The following is a 24296-nucleotide window of genomic DNA, read 5'->3' as shown; positions in this document are numbered from 1 at the left end:
CATTTCTACCAATAATAGGAATCCATGAATTCGCAGTGTCCTTCAAATACCTGGTATCAGGAGCTGGTTTTCCACCAAATCTTCTCCAGGCCAAGCTGCTCCTCATGTAAGCCCTTTCCACCAGGCTTCCCTTCTGTGTGTCAGAGAATAAGACTCCACTGGCTTTGCACTGGGAAGGGGCTTGTCTTTCCCCTGAGCAAGGTGTTACTACCTGATCATTAATGCAGCCAAGATGTCCTTTTCCCAGGGTGTGTGTATGTGTTTACACAGACATGAGAGACTGAATTACACTACCCACTCCCTTAAGCCCTGCTTTTCTTATCTTGCTAAAGGTATCAACTTTGATTACGGAGGCGAAAGGCATTAAAAGATCCACCCCAAAGATTTTACCTCCCAAGGCTTATTCAGTTTGGATACCATCCAGACATTGGGCCCATAGATCAGTACAGATGGGCCTGAATCTCAGCTTTGCCTCTTACAGGACTGTGACTTGGAGGGAATGACCCGATTTTTCTTTTCTGTGGAGCAAAACATCGCAAATCTCAGAATGAATTTCCATGAGCATTACATGCAAGGCTCAGGCCAAACACATGCATGCTGTTTATTTAATTATTCCCCTAACCCCTTTGTTAAAAAGGGGGAAGGGCAGTTACTGAAATGAGGTTAATTCATGGTACTTCTTCTGAAAAGCGAAGGCGTCAGACCAAATTACTGTTGGTGGAGGTTGCTCCATGTAACCCCCCCATCTATGTTTGTATAAATGCAATGGTTTTTAATAGTTTATTTATTTGTGTGCATGTCAAGGTCTGAGGACAACTAGCAGGGACCAGTTCTCCCCTTCCACCATGTCAGTCCTAAGGATTGAATGCAGGGACTGGCAACAAGTGTCTTTACCCACTGGGCTGTCTTGCAAGCTCGGTAAACAAGGATTATGCTGCTCGAAAAGCTTCCTTGGCACCACCTTGCGTCGCTCTCCTACAGCTCAACATACCCACTGTTACTCCTATGATGGTTTCTATGTAGGTTTGTTGGAGACAGGGCTTCTCTGTGTAGCCTTGGCTATCCCGGACTCACTTTGTAGACCAGGCTAGACTCAGACTCAGAGATCTGCCTCCTGAGTGTTGGGATTCAAGGTGTGTACCACCACTGCCAGGCTTGTTACTCCTATTTTGACGGTGGAGAATGGAGATTGAGGCGACCCAAGAAACCCAGAAGTAGGAAATAACAGATCTGGGACTCATACCCCGCTGCCTCTCAAGGCCCATCCCAGCACTGTTGTTCCATTCTCTAAGGTAGCCTCCAAGTCAGGCTCAACTCCGGCACCAGGGACAGCAGAAGCCTAGAGTGTGTCTTCCTTCATGGTGCAGCTTCTGAGGGAAGGGAAACTCTGCATCTGCCTATTGCAGAGCCCTGGAGGTGTCACTGTGTGTCCCAGCTACATCCCCTTAGGTCCCCTCTGGATGCTCCTGGCATCCAATACTCATGTGCTCTTTGTTAGGTTCTTAGCCCCATAAATATGGTTTCATGTTTATGTTCAAAACAAAACAAAACAAAAAACTCCAGCTAAACGAAAAAAACAGCCATTCTGGATGTGGGCCCTGATGCGTAATGTCATTAGGGAGCCAGCAGTACATCCCATCCCATTATCGCCTGGCCAAGCTTCTCCAAGCAGCCTGGCTGCAAATGGCTTTCTCCTGGGGGGTGCGGGGAGGGCACAGCCCTATCTGCCCTCCAGTTGGAGGAGAGATTTTATCTTTAATTGACAACTGGCCGCCTGCCACCACCCTGCCTCTGCTGCTGGCCCAGGCTCATGGCTGGTTTTCCATGCCACTTCAGGAATAGGCTTCCCCTTGTTTCTTCCTTCCCCAGAGCCCTGCGGTCCTCACCCTGCCATTCTGTACTGCCCTAGACAGCTCTTGTCCTTTCCTGAGCGTGTCTGAACATGAAGAAATCTTCAGGAAAAAAAAGCCTGAGCAGAAGGCAAAAGTGAGGAGGAAGCTAGCATTTATTGTAGAATTCCTGTCTCCTGCCTGCTGTGTGCAGACACCTGACCTGGGCCAGGCTCATATGCCATCTTTGGGATACACCATCATTTTGCAGCAACAAAAACAAATTTGAGAAGTTGCCCCCGAGTCATCTAGCAAGTAAGTGGCAGATCAAGACTAAATGGGGGCTCCTATGACTTTTTCCGCTTAGACAGAGTGAAGAGTAAGACGAAAAAGCAACTAGACCTGGCTATGTGATTTGTAGAGCCCAGTACAAACGAAACCACAGATCTTGTCAAAAGATTAGAAACTCTACCACAATGACAAGGGAGCCCTAAACCCAGCATGGGGGATCTTCTGATTGGCTGAAGGCCTGTGCATTCATAAAGCCAGCCTTTCTTACGCTCCTATGTGGGAGTGGAAGATATAGTGAGAGTCACCAGCATACCAGAACTTGCCACTTCCCTAGCCCATGTACCCAAAGCATGTTTATTCTCCATCCCTAAGAGGCTCTTGGTTGTGCCACCAGTCCGGTGTTGGCTCCAGTCCATCAGCCATCATGCAGTCGTTGCAATGGCTGGCCTCCCCAGGGCCTTGGCCCACTTAGACTAATGCAGCTTCAGGGAGAAGGAGGTCCCTGTACAAACAGGCAGGCATACAGTGGACATCCCTACACAAGGAAGACTTAGTCCATGCAATGGTGGCTTCAGGTGGCAGTAGCAGGTAACCTGGACACTGCCCAGCAGCTCGGGGTTTTAGGGTTATGTTCTTTGCTGCCTTGGGCCGGTCACTTTTGAGTATTTACTGCTAGCTGTTAAATGCAGGAGCTGAGCCACAGGGAGAGTCCTGGCGGGGACTCAGTTAGGCTCAGGTGTGCTGGCATTCCGTAGACTCAGGTGGTATCTTGGTTGGAACTCAGGGAGGTGTCCTCCCCCCCACCCCCAGACCCACAGTCAGAAAAGAGAGGCGAGGCAGATGCTCGCACAGGAGCAGTACGACACTGAGATGTTTTTATTGGTGCTTGGGCACAGCATGACAGCTGAGGGCATGCAGACAGGGCACAGTGGGCCCAGCCTAAGCATGCCTCAGACACACACAAGGGGACAGTTTTAGAAAAGGACTGACCAATACCAAGGCGGGGGTGGGATGGGGAGCAGGAAGGGCCGAGGGAGGGGCAGAGGCCAAGGCTGAAGGGGTCACCTGGCCTCTGCTATTGCACACATCCTCTGGCCACCGGCCAGGAAGTACAGTATTGCAACTGGTTTCCTCTCGCCCAAGGTGTCCCCTTCTCAGACCCCTGAGCCCAGTGGGCAAACAGATCCCCTTCCATCTGCCCAGCAGCATCTTTGAAAACAAATGGACAAAGGAGACACACACCAAAGAAATTAAACTCCCCTCTGTCAAGGACACAGAAGGAGTGCTGGAAGGAGTGACAGAGGGCTGCAGAAGAGCCCCTGAAAGTGACCCCACAAATCGAGGTGTGGGGTGGGAGGTAGAACCCCAGTCTGGGGTGGGGTTGGGCTAGCGAAGTGGTGACCCTGGAGGGCAATCTTGCCTTCAGCAGACTTCAAAAAGGCCACCTGCTGGCAGGGGAAACACCCCCAAGGGAGAGCAGCCTGGGACCACCCAGCGGAGGGGCAGGTCCCAGGTGCACTTTTCCTGGGACATTTCATACAACAAGGTCAGAAGAAACAATCCGTGAAGGAAGAGGGGAGGGGAAACAGGGTGGGAAGAGAGGACTTGGGAGACACAGCCTAACGATGAAGACAGACCACCAGTAGTACGTGCGCTACACACAAGACTATATATGTATGAATATAGATACTATATGTGCATATATGTCTCTTCAATGTACAGTAGAACAGAGTGTCAGACCCAGATGGCTCTGGGCCCTGAGAGTCACGTGAGAGGTTTTTTTTTTTTTTTTTTTTCCACCAGTTCTGTGCAAACAAGGATTTCTGAGTCTTTCCCAGCAAAAGATTCGTGCCTGGGTTCCAGAGTTTCCCTAAGGCTCTGGCTTTTTGTCTGTCTGCCTGTCTTTCTCACGTTGCTGCCGCTTTAAGAGAGGGTGAGGACTTCAGCGTGGGCATAGTTGGACGAGAGGGCGTCTTGGCAGGTCTCTGTGTTTAAAGAGCACAGGTGTGAGACACTGGGACGCACGCTTTCGGTTCAACATTGCCTTCTGGGGGGTGTAAAGAGTTCAGCAAAAGAAAGGGAGAAACAAAAGAATGAGATGTTAGAAGGAAGCCAGCCAGCTGCTGACCCACAGGCTGTGGGCTAAGGAACAGCCAAGAGCAGAGCTGGAAGGCATGGGGAACCCAGGGCCAAGAGGCAAGGAAGAGCTGGGGTGATACAGGAGTGGGGTGAGTCCTTTAACTCTCTGCCAACCCACCTTCAGGCAGAAGAGACCCAGGTAACGGGGAAGCTTGGGTAACCGTTTCCAACACCTGGAGTCTTCAGAGTTCTAATGCCGCAGGGTGAGGAACCATGGCAAACCCCATAACCCTAGCAGGGAGGCAGTGGGGAAAATTCCTGATGTGGACTATGGCTCATGGCCTGTCACTCCAGCTCTTCCCTACCCAATCTGTGCCCTACCCCAAACAGCTCCATCTGCCCTCACCACCACGGACAATTCCACTATCCCAGGGAGCCAGTGAAGATGTCCTTAGAATATGGAGCCATGTCACACCCAGCCGCTGACCTCAAAATGAAAGGTAGAGTCCTGAGGCTCTGTGGGTGGTGGTGGAGGGCACACAGCCTCAGGAAAGCAGGCTGGCACACAGCATATTACTAAGAAACCCAAGCCCCCAGAAAACCCACAGCCTCAGCTTCTGAGGCTTGGGTCTTTTTCCCTATTTCCAAGTGGCAGTACTGGCTAAACAGCTAGGGAGACAGGGCTAACGGTGTGGCCGAAGTTTCCGCCTCCCACATTGATTACTATAGTTATTAGGTTTGTGGTTAAAGGTAGGAACATCGTTTGGCATTCACATCTCACAGCTTCTGCTATGGGGCTCCCTGACATGTTAAAATCTTTTTTTTTCTTTGATATAAACATGTTCACGTCTCAGAATTACCTGTTGCCATCTCCTGAAGACTGTGGCCCCAATGGCCCCCTTAAACACTACCCCTTTTCTTTCTAGCGTTCTGGGCCTCCGAGTACTCTCCCTGAGGAAACCACAAGAGTGTAAGACTCTTCAGAGCGCCATTTCTGAGGACAAGACAGAGCTACCCTTTGCCCTGTATTCCTAACATCGATCTGTCTGTGTATACTCAGAAATACCCAGCCATTGGTCCCTACTCACAGGGAAAAGGGGAGTGGTCTCCAGCCACCCTTTAAGCCACTAGATCCTAAGATGAGGTGGGGAGGCTTTTGTTAATGGTCTCTACACTCTCCCCTCCCTGTGGTCCTCTGAGAGTTGGGGAGAGTCTTTCTAGGCGTCTTATGCTGGAATTTAACCTACACAACTCACCAGAGTTGGGGCAGGAGCTTCCAAGGGATACTGACCAGAGCCCTGCTCTCTTAGATGCTTTGTGAAGGGCAGTCCTGGTGGCCATGGGTGCTTCCTGGAGCTCTGGCCAGAACTAGAGCAGACCCTCTAATTCCTGTTGGCCTAGCTGTAGCTGAACAGCATCCTTCCCACTGGTGGCACCTCACAGTCACCCCTCTTAGAAAAACGGTTGTGAAGCTAACTCTAGGGTTGTCAGTAGTCCTGGCAGACTGGAAGGTAAGCCTAGTAGTTGGTTCCTGGGCTTCCTGCTTCCTCTTTAGAAAGGGGCCTGCCCCCAGCTACAGGGCCAACTTTCTAAAAGCCAAAGCAACAAGACCATTCCCAAGTCCCATCCAAGGAAAAGCTAACTCTGCCTTCAGAGTCTGGATGGGAGCGACTCTGAATATCCTCCTAGAGAAGGATATTCGAGGCCAGCATGGGCCTGAGACCTGTATAGTCAACTAACCACCTTCAGGGCAAAGGCTCGGTAAATGATAGATTCATTCTTTCCCAGGACTCTGGGCAAACCCAAAAGTCCTAAGTAGCTGAGGGCAGATAACCCACCTATTTCTTCCACTCACTGGGGCCTGTTGAGCAAGGGGATTGGAGCGGAGTGGGGGTGGGGGTTGTTTAGGAGCCCATCCCTCCAACAAAGCACTAGGGGCTTCAGCCTGGCAGATGCACTGTGTCGCCCAGGGACATCTGTGGCCCCCACAGGGGTGCTGTGAGCATGCCCATCCCCGTAGGAGGGAAGAGGGGAGGAGGCGGTGGGTGCCGTGGAAACTTGGGCTCCTGACAACTTGAGGGCTGCCACAGAAATAGCTACCTTGGCTCTCCGAACCAGAACGGCAAGTCAGAGAAAAATAGCTGTGGTACCCGTGCTAAACTGGACACCTGGCTCATCATGTCTCTGTCAGACCACAGTCTCCTGGTGCCAGGAGCCCTGCTGGGTGGGGCTGAACGTACCACGAGGAAGCTGAGTTCAGACTCGGCATCTTACCCTGATGCACAGACTTCCTTATCCCTGCCACCTTTCTGTGTCTCCTCATCTCACCTCTCAGAAGACAGCTCATCCTGAAAGCAAGTGGCTTCAGGTCCTATCTAAGCACAGATCAGCTGGAGTGTCCCAGGGCCTGCTCTAACAGACCTTTTCAGAGGGCCAGCTAGTATTTGCTCAGTGCTGGTCACATCCTTTGCACTCCAAGACCCCTGGAAACAATCTTGTATTTATGTCTGGGCCACCTTTTGAGTCGAGCCCCTAGGTCCTAGCCTCCTGCCAGGTCCCTAAAGCTATCTCACCAGATCTCTTGATTACCCTGTAGGGAGCAAATATGGACCTTCCTTAGTCACTCCCTTTTCAAAGTTGCATAATCTGACTCTAAAATTGCCAGGCACGTGGCTCAGCTGCTGTCAGGTCAATTCCCATCAGGTGAAACAGGAAATGGCATGGCTGAGGCTTTTGTTCTTTAGCCCTGGGCTGAGGAAGGGGCGTCTTAGGAGCAGGTGGGGCCGGTGGCAGGTGTGGGTAGGATAGCTTCTGTCTCCTTACTTCCCCTCAGCCATCCCTGGGCAAGGTGTACCCCTGCTCACCCAATGACTCACAAACCTGTTGTGCCCCCAGGCTCGTTAGGTAAATGAATACACTTAATTATAGAAATTAGATGAGTCTCTGGTTCTGGCAGGAATACAGAGCAGAGGCTGGGTGGGAGTGGCAAGTGACTCAGAGGCAGGGCTGGGAATCTGAGGGAGCGGGAGAGGGAGCAAACTGTCGCGGAAGCAGAGGAAGCAGTATGGAGAGAGATGCCGCAGCGCGGGGCACAGATGGGCTGCTGGGTGGGCCGCTGGGTGTTACCCGATGAGTCTGGGCACAGGCCCCAGGGAGAAGGGCCTCCCAGAACCTAGACACCCTGCCCAGGGCTTGCACCAAGCCCGGGGCCTGGATTCTAGGAACTCCCACCTGCACCCCCATGTCACAGCTGGAAAACACAAGGTCCCGCTCCCAGGGCAGCTCTAGCCACAGATGCTGCTGTTCCAAGGAGTCAGATGCCCTTTATACCAGCAGAGATGCCCTGTGAGACAGCCTTGTTACCTGCTGATCTTGGTATGGGTTGGCTAGACAGACAGATAGACAGACAGACAAGCTGTTTGGTTACTGGGTAAAGACCATAAAGAATGCAAATGAAATTTCTGTGATTAAAATACAAATATAAGTATGACTCAAAGGCAAAGCTGAGTACTTTGAGATACTCAATGTACCACACCCTGGTTAGAAGGATCCTGAGCTGCAGGCAAAACCCAGAGACCCAGGTCCTGAGTGTATCAGCCCCTGTGGTTCAGGAGACTGGATATGAGAAAGGAGCCCTGTGAATATCTCCCACTTGCACCCAGGTTCTATGGCTGGACTTCTGGGGGAGCCAGGTACTGTGTAGAGCAGGCTCAGAGACTCGAATTCTCCATCCTGACTGAAGTTCCCTTCTGTTGTTCTCTCAGACCTCAGGAGGGAGAGGGGCTAGGGTGGCATGTAAACATGCCTGCTTGGATGTGTGTGCCAGTGTCAGAGCTGAGGAAGGCCGTGGGTGGAGCTAAGAACCTGAGTGGCCCGGTGGGGGGCTGGTGAGAGGGTGGAAGGGGTGCGAGAGCAGGAGCTTTCTCGGAGGGTAGGGCGAGCTGTACCGCGATGCCAGTGGAGACAGCCCCAGACTGGTTCCAGCTGCTCCAGCTATGTTGTTTAGACTCCGGGACTTTTCACAGCCTTGGTGAAGAAAAGGCACATGGGTCAAAGGGGAGCATCTCCTCACCAAGGGAGCTCCATGGAGTCCACGCTACTTCAAGAGACTCTGTGGGGTATGTGATCTCGGACTGGGGTGAAGGGAATGGCTCCCTGACTCTCCCTGTCATCAGTCTCCTGGGCTCCTGAGGGAAGACCATATGACCTATACCCAGTTGACCTGTGTCCTCAGGTCTCTATTCCCCTCTAGCTCTGTCCAGCTTCACAGAGACCCCACAGGTTCCAGCAAGTACCTTCCCCAGTGGACACCTGTATCACGGGCACTCCTGGCTCATTGGGAACAACTCCTTAGTGATGGGGTCAGTTTGATGGCTGGAAGAGGCCGGGGCTCACCCTTTCCTTGTCATGGGTCTAGATGAGTGCAGACGGGTGTGGCTTGGGGAAAGTTGTTAAGTGCTCACTGGGAGTTTGGTGATATTAATTGCCACACTTGCTTAGCAGGCTCTGTTTCCCAGCAACCCACCTGTTCCCTCTGGAAGGTCACTCTAATTGGCTGAGCTACATGCTTGTTGCCAAGAAGCAGTGTGGAGGCATCTTGGAAATAGAGCAGATGGGCCCCAAAGGCACCCCAGGGAGGCAAAGTGGAGGGATGCAGGCTCTTCTGCATGGTGCCTGTAACACGTTGGAGCATCTGCCCTCGGGACTCTCCTAACTTGCACTCTCATGGTCTCTTCCACAACTCTACTTTCACTGAGCACCTCACAGCACAAGAAGGGAGGCTGGGGTACTCATCCCTCAGCTCTGTGTTCTGAAGTCCTCCCCTGGAGTGGGGGATACATTTTACACTGTTGTTTAGCAGGCTGCAGCCCGAGTGAGGCTCTTTAGGTGTAAAAGAGGATGCAGTGGCATTCCTGCATTCTTGAGGTACAAGGGAGAAAGGCACGCCCAGAGTCTGGACACTGGAGCACAGGAGTGACGGGAGAGCATATGAGCTCTGAGTATTCTCTGCCTATAGCCATTTGGCTGGGGCCTCTGGGCCATCTCCTTCCAGGTGCCAGTCCTGCTGCTCCCGTGGCTGTTACCCAGTAAGACATGTGCTCAGCAAAGCTGGATACCCACCTTTCAGAGCTTGTCAAATCTGGATGCCTAGGAATCACATGGGAAGGTGCCCCAGGGGGTCTGCCTGGACTGAGTAGCTAGCAGCCATCTTTAGGGTTCAGAGGCATCAGAGGCTGTTCCCGTAGCAACCACTACCCTTGTCAGACTCAAAACCAGTTTCAGTGTGGGACTTGGGACTGAAGAGTGGCAAACCTCACTTGTTAAGAAGTGGCCAGAGAGAGAAGTTGGGGGTGGTGTTTGTTTAGGGAGAATCACAGCTTCTCCTGGAAATAGGGTGTTAGGGGAGGTGCTGACACAGGACAGGCAAGGTCACGGGAGAGCAGAAGACAGGGAGGACAAGGTTCTAATCTTGAGCTTTCTGGTGCCCAGCCATCATTGGCCTTTCTCATCCTAATGGTTTCTGCTTTCCTCTCTCCTTTAAGGCTAAAATCCCTAGCTACACAGCTCAGCTTCAGCTCTGTCCCTGCCGTGTGCTGAGAGCCTGTTGATAGGATTCCAGCCTCCCTTGACAGGTAGGAAAGGGGCTGCTCTACTAACTTTCAGATCACTCTCTGAGAGGCCCACTCTTCCTGCTCACCCACTCCTAGCCACCCCTGGCTCTTTCCCATGACCATCACACCCCAGCAGTTAGCAGATATGGGTCCGTCCATCTTGGGATCCAGGCCCCCGGTGAAGAACTGGAGAGACAGGACCTTTTTAGGCTCTCTGAAGACCTGGGACCTGGAATCCCTGAGTCTCTTTCTTTGGGGAAGCTTTGGCAGTGTTTAGGAGGCCTAGGGAAACGGCTGGGTATGACCCTGTGGGCTAGGCCTAAAGGCAGCTGCAAGATCAGAGTAAGGGAGATGAAAGAGTGTCCTCTAATATGTCTAGAACTACTCTCTTGGGTGGGTAACTTGGAGGGAGAGACTTCATAGACTCATAGTGAATGCTAGAGGCCTTCCTAATGCAAAGGCTGGTAACTTAGGATACCCATTCTAAAAGCGAGGACGCACCCAAGGCAGAGGAGATGGTGGCCATGGGCTCAGGGGAGGAGGAGACCTCAAGCTCTGTGGGACGGGCTGGGGAGACTCAGCTCTGTGGGGACTCCCTACCTGCCCAGCCCAGGGAGCCATACCTTTCCGGACACTGCCATCAGCGCAGGCATAGTCCCCAGCACTGAGCAGGAAGCAGGCAGCTGCCTTCTTGTTTCTGTCTCTTGTGCCTGAGCGTCTCAGGGCCCGACGCTCCTCAGGGGTGGGGGCCGAGGCCAGGGGCTGGGTGAGGCCAGCTCCTTCCTCATCAGACAGCACCGCATTAGCATCACCATTCTGCTTAGAGTCTGGAGGGGACAGAGAGAAAGGAAGCTAAGATGGTTGCTGGGGCCTTCCTAAGGGAGCTAGCTACCTGGGGCCTTCTCAGATCCCAGGTCCAGGAAGCAAAGGTAGGCTAGCTGTGCTTGGTCTGAAGGCTTTTCTCTCAGTTTTGGCCTAGCGCCTCTCCTGGGGCTAGAGCACAGCACAGACACCCTACAGCAGCAGTAATTCCCAAATGGGCTTGTGAGGATGTCCCAGGAGATCATCCCCGACAGGCACAGATTCTCATTTCCCCTCGGGTCTGGCTCAGGTAGACTCTTGATGAATCTGCATTCCTCAGGGAACACCTGGAGAGCAGGGATAATGGGTGGTGGCCAGACACACTCAATAGTGTCTCTGGCTTTCTCCCTGCACCACTAGCGGCAGTTATTCTGTTCCTCGGGTACCCAGGCCATGCTGAAGAGCTTGGGGTAGGGCTCTCTTTTGTCTGGGAAGACAGAGGGAAGAAGCTCTACTTCAACTCTCCCCTGTGAGAACACCTTGCTTTTGTCAGAGAGGGACACAGCTACTACAGTCGCTGATTGCATGTGGTGGGGTCACCTGGCCTGAAGCCAGTGGCTCTGGCATTGGCCATGTAAGACCTCAGGGTGGACAGTCAAGCAGGATAAGGGCCTCAGAGTGCTGTGCACATCTAGGGGGCTACCTAAGGTTCTCTGCATTTGGACAGAACTCTGAGGGTCCTCTCTGAGTTCTGATTGGACCTCAGACCACATCTTAGATTCCTTACAGGATCAGGAAGGGCCACTGCTGTCATAGGGAACAGAAGGAAGCTTCTCTATTAAGGTCTCTATCAAGGAAGATCCAGACCCCAGTAAATCCCAGAGAGCAACTAGCCCCAACAGGGTGATGGGGACATACCAAGAGGTCACAGGTAAGTCTCAACTCAGGAACCATGTCTGGAGAATGAGTCCCACTTCTAGGGTTAACCAGGAGCTGCTGCCTTGGTGGCTTGACATCCGGTCACCCTCCAGACCTGGCCTACCACCTGCCCAGTTGAGTCTGATAGTGCTTTCCCTGCCTTCTGGCCTCCTCCCCTGTTGCTGGGGGCTATGCTGGTTTCCCTTCCTGTTTCCTGGCCCAGAAGAGGTGAGCTTTCTTGAGTGGCCTTTCCATGGAAGGACAGAATTTGATGCCCAGTCTTACCCCTTTCAAGACACAGACACCTGTTCCTTCCACTTTGCCGCTTTCCAAGACCCTGGACTACTTCTTCCTCGATTCTCCTCTATCCATGTCAAACCATGAGCCCAGGACTCACTCCAGCTTTAGCTGAACAGAAGGCAGCCTCCCACTGCTGTTACGTTATCACATCTATTAGGCCAAGAGACAGCAGACGTGATTGTTGGGAAAGGAGTGACTCATGTGTCGATGCACCTTGGAGGAACAGCTGCCCTGCTCTCTGCCTAATCATATCAGCACCGGCATTTGTTCTAGTTTCTCAAAGTGGGCCATGTCCACCTCTCACTTGGGGTCTCATCCGAGTAGGGTAGGATATCAATATGTCCTTCCCATTGATATGTCGCGCCCACAGGGGAAGGGACTGGCCTCTTGGAACAAAGCAAGGGAGGACCCAAGAAGGGACTGGAAACCAGTCCGTCTTACACGCCCTCATAGCCTACACTGGCTGGATAACTCACTCCATGATGCTGATGTTCCCCAACATCACTAAGCCATGGGACAGATTGTTGGCCTTAGTACTTTGCCCTCCCAGGAGCTCATCTTACACACAGTGAAGCTTGTACAATACAGCACAGACCCAAATTTCAAGGGTGAAGGGCACTCCCTTGACCGCACAGAGCGGGGAAGGGGAAGGGGTCCTATGCCTACGCCCTACTCACCTGCCCGTTTCCTCTCAACCATACCCTCTTCCCGGGCAGGGGGGCTGGTGTCACTGTAGGTGCTGTCCCGGGGTGAAGTCTCCTCAGACTTGCAGTAAATGGGTGACTCAAGCTGGGCTGGCCGTGGTACATGCTTCTTTCGCTTTTTGGGCAACTTCTGCTTGGCCATAGCCAGGGAGTAGTACATACCAAAGTTGTTGACGATGACAGGCACAGGCATGGCAATGGTTAGCACACCAGCCAGTGCACACAGCGCCCCCACCAGCATTCCTGACCACGTCTTAGGGTACATGTCCCCATAGCCAAGGGTTGTCATGGTGACCACAGCCCACCAGAAGCCAATGGGGATGTTCTTGAAGTCGGTATGGTCGTTGCCCCGTGGGTCAGATGGCCTGGCCCCAATTCGCTCAGCGTAATAGATCATGGTGGCGAAGATGAGCACGCCCAGGGCCAGGAAGATGATAAGCAACAGGAACTCATTGGTACTGGCCCGGAGCGTGTGGCCCAGGACACGCAGCCCCACAAAGTGGCGTGTGAGCTTGAAGATCCGCAGGATGCGCACAAAACGCACCACACGCAGGAAACCCAGCACGTCTCGAGCTGCCTTGGAAGACAGGCCACTCAACCCCACCTCCAGGTAGAAGGGTAAGATGGCCACAAAGTCGATGATGTTGAGCAGGTTCTTGATGAAGTCCAGCGTGTCGGGGCAGCACACAATGCGGACAAGGAACTCCAGGGTGAACCACATCACGCACACGCCCTCGATGTAGGTGAGGATGGGCTCTGTTTCTACCTCCCGCCGGAAGCGCACGCTGGTGATATTCCCCACCCGGTGGATCTCCGTCACATTGCGGTCAATGTTGAAGGCCTCGTGGGTCTCCAGGCAGAAGGTGGTAATGGAGACGAGGATGAAGAAGAGAGAGGCGAAGGCTACCACCTGTGGGCCAGGAGAATAGGGGGTAGCCATCAGGTCAGTGACAGTTGGCCTCATCGGGAACAGTGACCTCCATTAGCCCATTGCTAGCCAAGGGGTAGAATTAACGTAGAGATGGAAGAAGATCTCTATGCATTGATGCTCTAGAGCACTGGTTCTCAACCTGTGGGTCTTGACACAGAGGTCATGTATCAGATATCCTGTGTGTTAGATATTTATTTTTCATTACAGTAGCAAAATCACAGTTGTAGAAATGAAGTAATTTTATGGTTGGGGTCACCACGACATGAGGAAGTGTGTTAAGGGGTCCCTGCGTTAGGAAGGTTGAGAACCACTGCTTTAGGGCAATGTTTCCTAAGCTTTGCCCAGCCACTCTGAAGACAGAGGCTGCTTTCCTACAGAAACCACAAATCAGGGCACCATAGCTACCTGGCCCTGCCTACCACATGCCCAATTCATGTTTTAAGCCTCTCTCTCTCTCTGTTTTTCTAGACAGGGTTTCTCTGTGTAGCCTTGGCTGTCCAAGACTCACTTTGTAGACCAGGCTGGCCTCAAACTCACAGAGATCTGTCTGCCTCTTCCTCCCAGAGTGCTAGGGTTGCAGGGGTGTGTAGTCAAACTTGTTAAAAAAAACAAAAACTGTCCAAGTGTGGTTGACTTGGGAGGTTTAGGGAAGGCTCTATACTCCCCCTTTTCTCACAAGCTCCCAGGTGAAATGTCCGCACATCCCAGCTGCAATAATCAGGCTCTTGGAGTGAGGGGCCTAAACCAGAAGCCCCAGGTGCATGGAAACAGCCACACAAACTCAATGAATGAGAAACTCGGAGGGGACAGAGCCCAACAAGTGCTCTAGTAAACTATGCAGTTTCCTAAATGCTGATGCACACTCAAGGTAAAGGTCCATCGCTTTAAGGGATGTCCAGAGACAAGGGCTGTAAGGAATAACCTTTTTTCAGCCAACTGTGCCCCCATTAAAATGACCTACCTCCACGACCCCACCTACCACCCAGAGCCACCTTCTGCCTAGGTGGTAAATCCAGGAAGGAAGACAAACATGGGCTATGATAAGAGTTGGGGGGATGGTTCACAAAACAACCAATGTTTTTCTTCCTACAAACTAATGTTAGCCAGGACCCTGAGCTCCAAAGTCAAATAATCTGTATTTATAAACGGTGGTAGCTGATCCAACCAGCCATGGGGAGCTCAGCTAGAATGATGGCAGCAGCGTTTGGCAGAAGAATGGCTGGACTCAGTGTCATTATGAATGGGGATGAGATTCGCGTGTAATAACACCAATTACAGAGCCTTCATCTGTTATTCATGCCATGCCATTCAGCACTGTCAAGGCCCTCCACTGCTCCTGCTTGGTGAATGGGGCTCAGCTTCTCCCTCGGGTGGAGGGCTGAATCTACACGGGTGGCTGAGGGAAGTCTATGACCACATAATATTTGACAACCCCCTGCCTGTCCTTCTCCCAATTTCTACCTGGCCTTGTCTTATCCCCGTGCACTCAGATCTCCCTGTCAGGGGTTTTCCTCCTGGCGTGCCTACACTGAAAAGGAGGAAGAACTGCAGGAGATGAAAAACGAGGGGGAAGGGTATGGTAAACTGGGCTAGAAACCATATCCCCGGACCTTCTGGGATAGAAGTAAGTCAAGAAAGGGATTTTGAACACAAAATTCACTATCTATTCTCCTCCTCGAACTATTAGGCACCCTGTATGTGTCACTGCCTTCAGTCTTCTTAGTGACATAGAAGGCATATTTACTCTTCCCACTTCATATAGGAAGAACCAAGGATTAGAGAGGTTGTATGACTGTTTGGGGGCCATACTGCCCAGACTGGGTAAGAACCATATATGAACAAAAAGCATGTGGTCTATACATCCCCTTCACACCATACCATCTTTACTATCCCCTGGGCAGATTCTCTTCCAGTCCCAGGAACGTAGGCCCGATTTATTGAGCCTGTCCCGTCAGTCCCCTGAAGGCTGCTATTTCAGCATGAGGGTGTACCTTTCATGGAACAGATCTCCCACCATACACTATGACATCACTTACTTTATGCTTAAGTTTGGAAGGACCGATCATAAGTAGCAAGGAAGGAGTACATTGGGGAGGAGGGTTCATAGACCACAGACATTTCCCTTACTTTAAAGCTCTTCCTAGAGCACCTGCTACCTACTTCTCAGGAAAGTAAATTTCAAGTGCTTTGACTGGCCTCTCTTCCTCCCCTGAGAAAAAGGCTGCCAAGACAACACAGGCTGCTGCAGGCTCCCCATGGCCATTCAACTATGAGCTGCTGACAGCATCTGCCTGTGGCTGTGGCAATGTTGTGGAATGTTGGTCCTGGCTCCACCCTGTGCTCCAAGAAGCAGAAGGAAGTGAGGGGTGGGGAGAACACTTCCTGTAGGAGGCATGAAAGCCCAAGCACACCTGCCTCTCTGTCTCTCTCTTTCTTTCTTTCTTTCTCTCTCTCTCTCTCTCTCTCTCTCTCTCTCTCTCTCTCTCTCTCTGAGGGACCGTTAGCCAGCAGAGTCAGTCCACCTGGGAGCCTGAGCGTGAGGTTAATTAGTGATGTGGAAAAACAAGGTCAGGAAGAGCTGCCAAGGGGCTGAGCCCAGGGAGCACCATAGGAGCAACCTTCACCACTGTCTTCATTCTTCATCTGCCTCTGCCACAGGTACTTACAGCAGGTACTTACCAGAACACCCTCATGCAGGCAGAAAAACAACCCAATCCTGTAGTCATCTTGGGCTTTATTTTTAGGACAGAGATATCTCACAAATTGCCATAAGGTTGCACAGGTCCTTTAGGACCTATAGTGACCTACGGTATTCCTTTCCTCTACAGTACTCTCAGGCAATTGTTTCCTTAAGTGGCTGGCTGGTGTAATTGGTGCTTTTTGCTAGGCCTCATCCTTGAGGGAGAGATATTGTTTCATTCCCCACAAGGCCCTTGACTCGGGCTGCCTAGGACAAAAGAGACCCCAAGACACAGCAGCTGCAGCAGTGGCATACGGCAAGGGGTCATTGCTTATGCGTAAACCTTAGTCCCCAAGTCAATCTTGCCTGAGCCTCCCTCTCATCAAGCCCTGCACCATCCCTGCCTGAGGGCAAAGCAGAGCTAAAGAGCCCTGGGCAGGGGTGGCTGTGGTGTAGCTTCTGTGCCCTCCTCTCTTTGTGCGCTGGGACAGTACGGGTACCCACGTCACAGTAGCACTGTAGGGTTAGTGAGCTTCAATATGGAGAGTGCTGAGATCCCATAAGATGGTGATCAAGCCGAGGTAGAAGTACTCTCTGAGGGACTCTCCCCGAGTCCTCGCCCACCCCACCCCACTTCCTGCCCACCCCCTACATCTAAAATCGACTGATCACCAAATCCTCAGAAGTTTGTACAAGTCAACTCCCTTTCTGCTTCTGGAGACAAAGAAACCTGAGGGCTGGAAGTGATTTGTTCTGAATTCCGCGCCTGAAGCTGTCTGCTCTCTCCTTGACCTGAGGACACGGGCTCTGGATTCTAATGGAAGTCAAAACCACCCAAGCAGAAAATGGCTGGTGTGAACTGGCTGTGCCCACTAGAGGACGTAGGTAGGGCTCAGCAGCCTGGACAGGAGGCTCCCGACTGTCAGGGACAGACAGCACTCCTCCTACCAGCTCCCTGTTCTCCTGAGACCCCCTCACACACTGGCCGCTATGGCCTTCAAGGGACCTGCCCATCTCTATAGGCCCAAGCATTGCAACTATCAGCCAAATTACCAGTTTTTCCTACTAATCTGTCTTTGAACAAATTAAAGATCACACTTCTGGGTTCAAATTAGGCTCTGTTACCAACTGCCTATGAGACCTCTGTGAATTTCTTAGCCTCAACCTGCCTTGGAATCATCATTTATGATGAACCTGAACACTTCTACACCCACCCTGCCGGGAACAGCAGGAAAAATGCAGACAAACACTCCTGCCTTTTGGAGCTTCCATCCTAGTGGAAAGAAACTGCTGACAGTTAAACAGACAACTTACATAGCATATCCAATGGTATGAGCATTATAGAGGAAAACAAAGGAGGCATGGAGTGGGAGAGCTAATTCAAACTGGGTGGTCAGGTCAGAGCACAGTGACAAGGTGAAATCCGAATGAAAACCTAAAAGGAAAGCTGAGTTCCTGAGGCAGCAGGAACAATGGTGCAAAGGCCCCAGGATGCAGTCTTGGGCGGGGGGGAGGCGATGAGAGAAGAAGCTGCCTGATACAGTTGTGTTCAGAACTGAAAGAAATGATACTTGTGAACCTGAGCACAGAGCCTGGAGTGTCTGGAATCCAGCACTGGTGAGGGGAGATGTGACAGAGTCTAGTCAATGGGAAGTGAATATAATCACTGGGGACTGGGGAGCCCAAGGAAGGAGGGCCAGGGAGACAGATGGACAGATAAACATAAGGAGGCTCATACCCAAAACCTATATTAAGGAAGACGTGTAGGAGAAAGAAGAATTGAGAACACAGCCAGAGACACTGACAGAGGAAGATCTGTGGAGATCAAGTGAGGGGCTGAGGCTCCTGGTAAAGCCAGATCTTCATACCCAGGCGGTACTGGATAGGGACTGGGGTGTCCTGGGATTAAAAGAAAGGAAGGAACAGAACCTGACAAGGAAGGCAGCTTTGAACAGCTCCTGCCCCACCCCCCCCCACCCCCAGGAGGCATACAGGAGGTCCTATCCTAGCTGAGGGCCACTCTTCCTTTCTTCCCAACCTGGCTGTAAGCTAGCAACTAGAGCTGACCTTCACCTGTATTTACACTTGCCGAAAGGGCTTCACCAGCCTGCCCAGAATCTGTGAGTCCTCAACCAAATGGGATCTGATCCAGCTCAGGTAACTGTCAAAGAGCCCCTCTGTCAACGTCCCATGCAGAACTGTCTTCTCTGGACAGACAATCCCATCCCTGGCTGTGCATAGTTAGGCAATGTGTGTTTTTACAGCATGCCTCCTTTTAACCACTAGCGAAGGAGATAAGTCACCATCCTACAAGGCCCACTCGGCTCAACTTTCTACTTCCTCCTAGAAACCCGCCCCACTTAGAGGTGGGACTTGTCACTCGTCCTGGCCTATTGGACTTTATCTTTCACCACTACCACAGCTCTCATCACAATGCACCTAATATTACCGTTGCCATTTCTCGTCACCAATCTCTCTCTACTGCCAAGTATCCTACCTGCCCTAGCTCTTCTCGGACCACTGTACTCTTCACATTTCTAGAACCCAAGCATGTAGCTTTCATGTAGTAAGTGCTGTCTTTGAGATGAGTAGAGCCAAGGTGACTGTTGCTTCTTCTCACCGGACTAGCAAGCTGTCAGAAGACGGGATCATTAGCCACGTGAATGGGCCTAGAGGTGACAAAGGTATGCCCTGGAGTACCTCCAGATAACAAGGAACCTAGCACCCCGACAGCTCTCTAGAGCAGGCCAAACCTACATACATCCTGACAGGACTCCTTGCTAAGAGGGGTGAGCACTTCATGGCCAAAAAGAAAATCCAGCGGAGAGCTGGGCTGGCATCTGTTTGTACCCAGGGGGTGGTGAGTGGCTGGTACTCAGCATTCAGGCTAACAATGTCCACGGTGGAGGTGGAGGATCAAGGAGGTAGCTCTTCCCAAGGCCCAGCTACCTAACTTTGCTCCTGCCTGCTCTTTCCTTAGATCTCCAAAATAGCCCAAGTTTAATTTCACTCCCTTCCCCCACTCCACAGTTCTACGAAAATGGTGACAAACAGAAACAACTCATCATCCAGAGACAAGATGCTCTTGAGGCAAATGCTGGTCTGTTCAGAACGAGAGAGAAACAACACTAGGAGGAAACTGGGAGGCTGCTTGAGGCAGGATCAGCGGGGAGGCAGGCCTTTGGCTGCCTAGGATGGGCTGGCGCTACCCTCCTGGGCTTGTATTTCATGCTCACCCTATCCTATTGCCCTAGCTCAGAGGGCAAAGCATCAGCAAGTGCTGGTCCTCACTCTGAAGCCTATCTGACTACTGTGACTACCAGCCATGTCAGACCTTCAGAGGGACATGAGTCTTGTCCCTCTGCCCCAAGTCTGACCTCTTCTTCTTTTTTTTTCCTATCAAAGTCATCTGGTGAAAAAGTGAGAAAGGGGGGGGGGGGTTAGGCCCAGGCATTTCTAGAAAAGATAAGGAATAAAGAAGAGGATAGGAGTGGAGTGGAGGAGGCAGCTCTCCAGTGAGAGCCACCCCAAGCCTTCCAGGGCTGGAACTATGGAGGCAGGAGTAGCAGCAGATGTGGACTCATGAGACCTGGGTTTGGATTGTAGTGCTACTGGCTGTGCTCACCAGAGAGGTGTCACTGTGACTCAGTGGTCTTATCTGTTCATCGAGGTGAATGATTCCTGCCTCTCCTGAGCCAGGGGAGACAGCAGAGCTAATGCCAGGCCCAGCTCCTAACAGACAACAGAGGCCTGAGAATGAAGAACATTCATCTTTAGCTGTGCTCCTGAGGCAATGGGGATCCTGGGAATCCTGGGAATCCCCTATACCGAAGGGAAACATGGTAGGAAAAAAAGATCCACCCAGGAACCTTAGCCAAAAGAGAAGGGCTATGGCCCTGTCTTTATGCAGCTGATAGCTGAGTTAAATCCAGCTCTGCTTGGGACCTCAAAAGAACAGAGCAAGGAACCAAGGTAGCTCAGAGTCCCATTAGGTAGGCCTCTAGTCTACTCTCAGGAAGGAGCAAGGCAGGACTGTATAGATCCAGGTGCTGCCCAAGGTCATCCTGGCATCTCCTGGGTTATAAACTATCCAAAGGAACCTTCGCTCTGCTCCAGAGCAGTGTCCGTGAGAAGCTGAGGACAGGACCAGCCTGTCCTCAGCTCAAGCCATAGAAGCAGCCTGACAACAGTGAAGGCTCCTGCCTAGGCTCATGCCTAGGAGCCTTCCTGAAAGGACCAACTGATGGCTGGGCCAGTAGCTAGGCAACAGGCTCTCTTAATTAGCTCAGTCCACTTTTGGCTTGTGTCTGGTTTGCTCCTGTCATAACATATAGTCAAATGACTGGACTGTTGTATGTGAAAAGATGCCTCAAGGCCCAGAGCACGGCTCTTCCGCCCTCCCAGGGGACATCTTGAGACTACCAACCCCTAGTGTTGCAAACTCCTTCTGGGGAAGGTGCAGCTGACTGGATGGTATGCAACAGTACAGCTCTCCTGCGGGGGACGGTTCTGCCAAGTTGGGGTCAATGGAGAAAACAAATGCAACTTCAGAGCTCTCTATATGCCACTGTCCCTCAGGTCTTAAGGAGTGACAGGGAAAGTGTCCCTTCTGGGGTTCCCTTGGACTTTTGAGTCCCATTGATTCCTGATGTTTTTTCACAGGAAAGAACCTCAGGACAATAAGCAGGCTGGGATGAGAAACAAGCTACTTCTTCATCCTGCAAATAGCCTCTTTCAGTGGGGAAAGCACATGGTAAATACAGGAGTAAAGGCTTAGGCATGAAGGAGCCCTGGCTTTGATTCAAAGGCCTGTACCAGCTCTGTTGTCCCAGGCCAGTGCTCTCAGCTTCAATCCGTTAAGTGGGCACTGTTTCAAGTTCATTAGGAAGAATAGAGATTAATGTAATATCTTCATAGCAAAGTCCTGGAACAGGATACTCAGTGAAGAGTTATCATGATTATTTTTAATATAAACTGTGTATTCCTACTTGCATGTCTAGGAGCATCTCACAGTTGGTCTCTGCCTGTGTCCCTCCGCTGTGGGCAAGTCTTTTGGCACAAGTGCCAGCCAGAGTCCACAACACTATTGAGATCGGCACTAGTGATCTGAAGGTTGGAAACTAAGGTGGCTTTGGCAAGACCGTGAAATGAAAGTGAACCCTGGTTCCCCGGCTTAAATGGGAGACATAACCCTCTACTTGATGGTAGAGCCTCTTGCAATTCCAGAGGGGAAAAACTAAGCAAAGGCCTCTGAGTACTCAGAAATAGGGCCTCACAGCCGCCTCTTCTCATTACTGCTTTCCTGGGTTGCCCTCACTTCTGCCTTCTTACCACACACCTCTGAAAAAGTCTCAATGACTTGTGCCTGTCTCTCTGTCCTCGTAAAGACAAGCTAAGGGCCAACACTGCCCAGGTGAATAAACTCACGGCAAAGGTGTACTGGTCAGGGACATCACCTTGCCTCCACCTTCTTAGCTGGTTTCAGGACTGTAAGGCCATAAACCAAAGCAGCTGGGGCAGACGGGTCTGGAAAGCAGCCTTACAGCAGCTACCTCAAGTCCCAGCCCTGCATGAGACTTCTTGCTCAAGACCCTGGCTTAGTATTTATACCAGCCTAACTGGTCCCTGTAGCCGCTTTCTTCAACCCCGTGCTCTCTAGGTTGCAAGTGGAACTTTTTCTCCCATGACTAGGGTGAGGAGCAGCCCATGGGGGCGTTGAGGAGAGGTGGAGAGCAAGGCTCTGAGGCTCATTAACACGACAACTTGAAATGCCAAAGGAACCAAATCAATCCAGCTTCAGCTTCCAAAAGCCTACCTCAGACACAGCCAATCACACTGCTTTTCCTCCTTTCTTTTTTCCTTCTGGATGCTAGACAGATCCCAGCCAGGTGTTAGGCTAAGGCCGTGAGAGCACATTCCAGCCTCCGGGCTTTTCTATTTTTACAGTCTAAGGCCTTCTTCAGGGTCTTGGCTGCCCAGGGATGTTGGAGTGAGTGAATAAACACATATCTTTCTAGCACCCCCTCCCGCCTTCAAGACAGACAGTGGGTCTTGTCGAAATCAACCTGTTTCCCCTGTTCCCCATACATCCATTTCCAGTGTAACCTGAACCAAGGCTTTCTGGGAAGCCACATAGTGCTGCAGCAGAAAGAAGAGGGCAGTGACAAATCCGGTACCACCATCAGGAAGCTTGTGGCTGGCCACTGTCCTGGGATCCTGAAGAGCCTAAAACAGCAGGCGTCTCCTGTCTACTTCTACACTCCACCTCGGCAGAGGCCAGGCTATGACAGAGGTACAGAAAGCCTTGGGACACGGCCTGCTCCCTGGAAGAAAGGTCCTCCATCAGGAAAGGAGGCCTGGGCTCTGGGCATCTCTGCCTCTTAAGAGACTGGCGTTCTGGAAACTACGCCCCCTTTCTCTAAAATGGATAGCCGCCTGCACCTAGAGCTGCTGGCAAGATGGAAACAGGTTAAGCGTCCAACAATCCAAGATTTCCTTCATTGATTCTGCCTCACCCCTGCAAAAGGCCATATTTAAGCTCTCCAGGACTGTGGTCCCGTGGAGGGCAACTGTGCTGACCCAGAGAGGATCGACAAATGCCAAGTTGAAGGCATGCCACTCACCGAGGGGGCATGCGGCAGAGCAGACAGCTGGGATTAGGTCCAAGTAGTAAGTTAAGTGAATGCAATCTCCTGATGGAGCTTGCAGGAGAGAAGGTGGTGGTGGTGGTGGTGGGGTGGGGTTATTCCCAAGGGCCCAGGCGGGAGTTAGGAGGCAGGTAGAACAGTCTGCCAGGCACGCCAGACTCCTTCCACCCCATCTCCCAACCCGACCCACCAACACCAGCACCAAGAAACCCTTGGACGCTGTGGTGGGGAGACCCTGGCTTCTGCCACTCACCCTGGCCGCCCGGGATGAGTAGGGATCCTCGAAGAGCGCCCACATTCGGGGCTGCCAGCCACGGCAGCCCCCGGACCCAGCACCAGGGCCCGCGCCTCCCTCACTGGGGCCCAGGCGCTGCAAGGCCAACTCCCTTTCATCGTCGCCAACATCGTCGCTGGGCCCTGCGCCACCCCCTCCCCCGTCCGGGCTCTCGAAGATGTCCAGTGCCTCCTCAGCATCGCGGTGCTGCCGGTAGGTCATCCAGCAGCAGGGTTCCACGTCAGTTTCATCGATACCCCAGAAGGTGAGCTCTTCCTCGAAGAGGGGCCCGCAGACGTCGGCGGGGCAGTGCAGCTTGCCCGTGCGGTAGTAGTTGAGCACGTAGGCAAAAACACCCGGGTGCCGATCAAAGAAGAACTCGCAGCCCCCGCTGCCGCCGCCGCCGCCGCCGCCGCTGCTGCCGCTGCTGCCCGCACCGCCGCCGCCATCCGAGTCCGGCCGACCCCCACCGTCGGGATCCGCCAGCCAGGCAAGGCGGGTTCCCGGCAGGGTGCGCAGGGTGCTGCGGTAGGTCTCATGTCGCGTGCCGCCCACGTTGATGATGATCTTCTCCGACGCCTCGCCCTTGGCCATCTCCTCCTTCAGACATGTTTTGGACGGAGGCTTGTTCCCCGACTTGCGCCCGCGGTAGGAGGAGACACACACCGAGCTGATCATAAGAAGCGCTGCGGGGCTCCGGCTTGGGGCGGCCGCTGCCCTCCAAACACCCTTCCCAAGGAGGCAGCGTCAGAACGGGGAGGGGGAGGAGACGACGACGAGGAGGAGGAGGAGGTGGTGGAGGAGGAGGCAGGAGGCTGTGGCTGCCCCTTCTGCGGTGTGGCTCTGCCCTTGTCTACCCCCCTCTCCTCCCCCCCTCCCGGGGCGCGGAGCGGGAGGAGTTGGGTTTCTCTGGTGCACAGGTGGTTGGGATTCGGGCAGGCAGAAGCTAGGAGAGGCAGGAGGTGAAGATCGGGGTCGAGGACTCAAGCCAGGGGTCCCGGGTCCCAGGAGGTAGGGGCAAGCACAGGGATGCCCCGGGCCGGGGACACGCCCCCCAACCCCAGAAAGACAGAGAAGCGCACGGTCCCAAAGCACCGCGAGGGTCCGCGGCGCAAGCGCTCACACTCACACGGGCCACCTTTTGGCTCCTAGAACCACGGCGGCGAGCCCAAAGGCTGCTGGTTTCCTCCGGGCGGCGGCGGCGGCGGCGGCGGCGGCGGCGGAGGCAGC

The 24296-nt window shown here is 52.7% G+C and overlaps 1 protein-coding gene across 3 annotated transcripts; it reads right to left on the bottom strand.

Moving 5' to 3' along the window:
• Positions 1–2959: 2959 nt before the first annotated feature.
• Positions 2960–23745, bottom strand: Kcnc4 (potassium voltage-gated channel subfamily C member 4). Of its 3 annotated transcripts, none has more exons than XM_021631659.2 (4): positions 23046–23745; positions 12508–13444; positions 10435–10638; positions 2960–4167 (listed from the first exon to the last, which is right to left on the bottom strand). In XM_021631659.2, exons 1-4 carry the CDS (start codon positions 23742–23744, stop codon positions 4112–4114), a joined length of 1896 nt encoding a protein of 631 aa, XP_021487334.1. In that variant the 5' UTR covers position 23745; the 3' UTR covers positions 2960–4111. The 3 variants fall into 3 exon arrangements, with proteins under 3 accessions (XP_021487334.1, XP_021487333.1, XP_021487335.1); XM_021631658.2 differs by having other exon boundaries at positions 2960–4105; XM_021631660.2 differs by lacking the exon at positions 2960–4167 and adding an exon at positions 4174–8225.
• Positions 23746–24296: the final 551 nt, after the last annotated feature.

The sequence above is a fragment of the Meriones unguiculatus genome, chromosome 10 (genome assembly GCF_030254825.1).
Source record: "Meriones unguiculatus strain TT.TT164.6M chromosome 10, Bangor_MerUng_6.1, whole genome shotgun sequence".
In the NCBI taxonomy this organism is placed as follows: Eukaryota; Metazoa; Chordata; class Mammalia; order Rodentia; family Muridae; genus Meriones; species Meriones unguiculatus.
The sequence above is the reverse complement of the archived record's forward strand: the minus strand, read 5'-3'. Positions and strand labels throughout refer to the sequence as shown.